This window comes from Lepisosteus platostomus, chromosome 8 (genome assembly GCF_059453375.1).
Source record: "Lepisosteus platostomus isolate fLepPlt1 chromosome 8, fLepPlt1.hap1, whole genome shotgun sequence".
Taxonomy (NCBI): Eukaryota; Metazoa; Chordata; class Actinopteri; order Semionotiformes; family Lepisosteidae; genus Lepisosteus; species Lepisosteus platostomus.
The window spans coordinates 27,330,493-27,334,659 of record NC_142618.1 but is presented as its reverse complement, the minus strand read 5'-3'; the positions used below and the strand labels follow the sequence as shown (position 1 = coordinate 27,334,659).

Below are 4,167 nucleotides of genomic sequence, written 5' to 3'. Positions count from 1 at the left end.
AACTATAGATTAAACTTGGACATTACCGGCATATACACTGATTTTGTGTGTGAACCTTATCCTCCAAATAAAAATCAAAATGCTAAAAAAAAAAGATTAAGAGTATATTAGGAGTAATATAATTTACTAAAAAATACATCAAGATAAGATTCACTTGGACAGATGCCAATATTTTCCCCAGCGACTTGTGTATTACATTATGTGGTGAAGTGCTTTTGAAAAACAGCTTAAAGGTTTTGATACATACAGTAGGTATTTAATAAATTTCCCTTCGGGATCAATAAAGTCTTATCTATCTATCTGTTGTTGTTACAATGTGTTGGAATTTGAAAAGAATCCAAAAAATAAATTAAAGGACTGGGAGGCATAGTGGAGTAGTGATGCATAATAATGTGGTCACTCCTACTACTAATAATAATAATCGTTAGTTTATACCGCACCTTTAAAAGTAGCTTTTCAAAGAGCTTTACAGTAAGAAATGTTTAGAATGCAGTAGTAGAAGATACTGGAAGCCCACGTAGACCTGACAAAATTTCTGACTTGAAAACATGAAGAAAAACAACACAGCAGTGTTTCCAAACCTCCACAAATTCCTTACAACTAATGAGCTTCAGTGCCCCACAACATCGCGCATTAACTCATGACAGCAAATCACAAACCTGAACCAGAAAATATGGGATTATTTTCCCCACGTGGATAACAAAAAGAGATGGATTTGCTACCATTTCTCAAATTTCCGGGCTTCTCACAAGCCACAAGACCTGATGATAACCAAGAGAGCCTCACTGACATACAGTAGCAACAAACAGTGAGTTTCAACAAAAGCCAGTGCCAGAGTTTTGGTTGCTAACGGAATCAGATTATCCTCTGCTGTCAGACAATGCAACTAAGCTTTAATGTCCTTTGCCTTATCATGCATTTACCTTTACAAAAGTGGATTTTCAGCCGTCACTGAGATTAAAAAAAAAATAAGTGCTACTTTCCATGAGCTGAAATGGCTCGTGGCTGAAACCGTCATGTATACAGTATGTCCTAGGCTAATCCATCAGATTAATTCTAATGTGTTTTTGATTATTATTATCAATATTCGCATCTTTGTGTGTAATTATAATGGCATAACTATTTACAAATGTGTACTCATGAAAGAGGTTAAGGTACAAAAAACTGTGTTAGTAAAGGAGTATGCAGAACCTTGGTATCTGGGTGGGTGTACACAGCAAAAACAAGTTGAAAAAAGTGGGGCAATTGGTCAAGATTTTGCTTTGCACTTGACACTGGCTCCTAACATTTCAAATGATGTGCATTATTAATTACTTTGAAGTAGAGCCCAAAAAGGTATTTTCACCAGTGTTTATTAAGAAGGAGGTGTACTACAGAAAACTAAATTGCCACTTGGAAGGACTTGTACAGTACATTTCAAGTAAATTGTTGTACCTTCAAGACACTGATCGAGAGGGTGTTAATCTCTTGGTCTACTTATGAGTCCCATTAATGAATACAGTAACATTCTCTAGCAGTCATGAGAATATGTGGATAATGTTTGGCTTTGTAATGGCAGATAGATTTAAACTGCATACAAGTAAATCTTACCTCCAGCGAAAGACCAAGATCCTTGAGCATGAAGTAGGGAATGTGTATATTTTTGTGGGGCAGGCATATTTCTATGAACATTGTTAGGGACTTTATTGACATACAGTAGCTTTCTCCTTCATTGACACACAGTCTAGGAAAAATGCTTTGAATGAAAAAGGTCTGTGAACTAGTCCTTGCCTTTTATATTTGACACCCGCCCCCTCAGGAGCCAATGGTGTGTCGTTAAGGGTCGGAACTCCCGCCTTCCCCCCCGGCCGGTCGGTCCGGAGCTGCTTGTCCGGCCAGGCTGCTTATACGCTGCACAAGCTGTGTCTCAAAAGCAGCAGGGTTTTAAGCACACACACACACTGACTGCGTAAAGTCTCACGGAAAGAACTCGCAGGACAAACACCATGTGGAAATGTGAACCGCTTTATTTCAACAGGGGGTTTTCAACCACAGAAACAGCGCCGCAGCACTTTTTACACAAGTTACAGACTCCAGTTTGCAAGTATGTGAAATGTGAACCGCTTTATTTCAACAGGGGGGTTCAAACATAGAAACAGCGCAGCAACACTTTTTACACAAGTTACAGACTCCAGTTTGCAAGTATGTGAAATGTGAACCGCTTTATTTCAACAGTGGGTGTTTCAAACACTGAAACAACACAGCACACACGCGTTACCGGCTCCTGTTTGCATTCAATAATTAAATGTTGGTGAAAATTAGTTCGGTACGCGTAACCACCACCCCAACATTGCTGAGAAACTTTGAGGCATCTGAAAAAGCATTCATAACCCCCTTCTGCTCCCCATGTCTAAAGCCATGTGAACCACACTGGGCGATCCGATCTAGCAGAGCAAAAAAAATTCCCTGCGTAATCAGCGGGATGGTGTTACCACAGGTTCTGTGCAAAACATGCTGTATTTTGGAATACACACTGTAGAACCCCCCAGGCTTCCGTTTATGATCTGAAAACATCAGATCTGCAATAATTTCACTCAAGTTCTTTACATACACATCTACCTCTTTAACAAATTTAAGGACATTAGCATTCGACTCTTTGTTTTGCATATCAAGCTTTGTAGAGAGAAGTGTGTAAAGCACTCTTAGTAAGAATTCAGATGTATACATTCGAAATTCTTCATTCGTCGGACGATGGCACACCCTGGTCTGTAAAACAGAGTGAAATCTGTATTCACATTTTACATAGATCTTTTTTTTTGCGACTGTAAAAATAAGAATAGTGTTTCTTTTGCAACGCATCAAAAGTCACGTCTACTAATTTTTCATCCAGTTGTTCAAGTGTGGTGTGGACATGCTTGTATGGGGAGTGGTCCTCAATTATATTTTTCAGCAACTGTTTTATGCCCGGCTCAGTGTCATTTGTAATGGTGTACGAACCCAGACACCTGGCGGTGTACAGAACAGCCTGTAAAATTCGGGCTAAACTGAGAGACTTATAAATTTCTAAAGCGGCAAATGTCACATCTTCAAACCCATCTGTGTAGCCGACAGACAGGCATGTGTGACCCCGCTGCCCTGGATGGTCAATCAAACAGGCTGGGCAGTCATCAACCAGGACCCCCTCTAAACAGTGTTTGAAGATGCAATAAACTACTACTTTCACAATCTGGGGCATAACATCGGCTCATTAGGGACATCGTTAGCTAAACCTGGTTGGGCATCAGCTTTATTAACATTTGGCCAAACACACAAGCATAGACACGAAACATTCAGTTGTGCCGGTAGGCTGAAGATTGACTCGTCCACATCCTCTTTATTCTATTAAAGGAAAAAGAAAAGGAAGGCTTAACAAAATAGACATGCTTTGTACCTAAAATATCGAGCATTTAACGCACTTTTGAGCTAAGGTTTTTCGTTAATATTTACCATTTGTAGCGTGGTATCATCGCTAGCACCCGGCAGTTCTTCAACATCTGGTACCCCAGCTGAACTCACACCCCCGCCGCTGTTACAGGGTGCAGAGGGTGGGGTCGGGTTTTGCTAAAAAGAAGACCATGTATTAAAATGACATACGCTAAGCACCGATACAACAATTCCACGATCAGAAAAAATATTTTAGCCGCCTACCTCTTCACTTTGTAGAGTAGCGGACCCTGTTGTTTCTCCACACAAAGAAGCCATCTTCGCAGCTCCCAACAAGGGGCGGTGTCTGACAGCTCCAGGGACGCACGGCGACCCTGTCAGGACAGAGCGTTTAAGAATATGCGCCAATGGTGTAACCACGCCTACATAACCAGACATTTTTCAATTGGTTGTGATGCTTTAAAATGACCCCCCCCCCCCCCATTGTTTTATCGAGAGCGAAAAGTATTCACTTATCAGTTTATAAGTTTTAAACTTTAAAAGTATTAACACACAACGCAAACACAAATAATGTGTTTGCCCAGAAAAGAAATTTTAAACACGCGGGGTTGGTTTTTAAAATAATGTACAGATGCAGCCATTCAAAATGCGCGGTAAAAACCCGTGGTACAGTAACCTACCCACAAGCCACCGCAGGGCACCGCAGTAAGTGATTGGCTGGCCAAAATGACCGACAGGGGCACTCGTGGTGCATTGGTTGGTAGT

At 40.8% G+C, this 4,167-nt stretch overlaps 1 protein-coding gene across 1 annotated transcript; it reads right to left on the bottom strand.

Annotated features, from left to right (window-relative positions):
* Positions 1 to 2,280: 2,280 nt before the first annotated feature.
* LOC148657146 (uncharacterized) lies at positions 2,281 to 3,840 on the bottom strand. The gene is made up of 4 exons (XM_088644415.1): positions 3,667 to 3,840; positions 3,466 to 3,579; positions 3,307 to 3,357; positions 2,281 to 2,745 (listed from the first exon to the last, which is right to left on the bottom strand). The coding sequence occupies exons 1-4, from the start codon at positions 3,838 to 3,840 to the stop codon at positions 2,281 to 2,283; spliced, it is 804 nt and encodes a 267-aa protein (XP_088500541.1).
* Between the last annotated feature and the right edge of the window lie 327 nt (positions 3,841 to 4,167).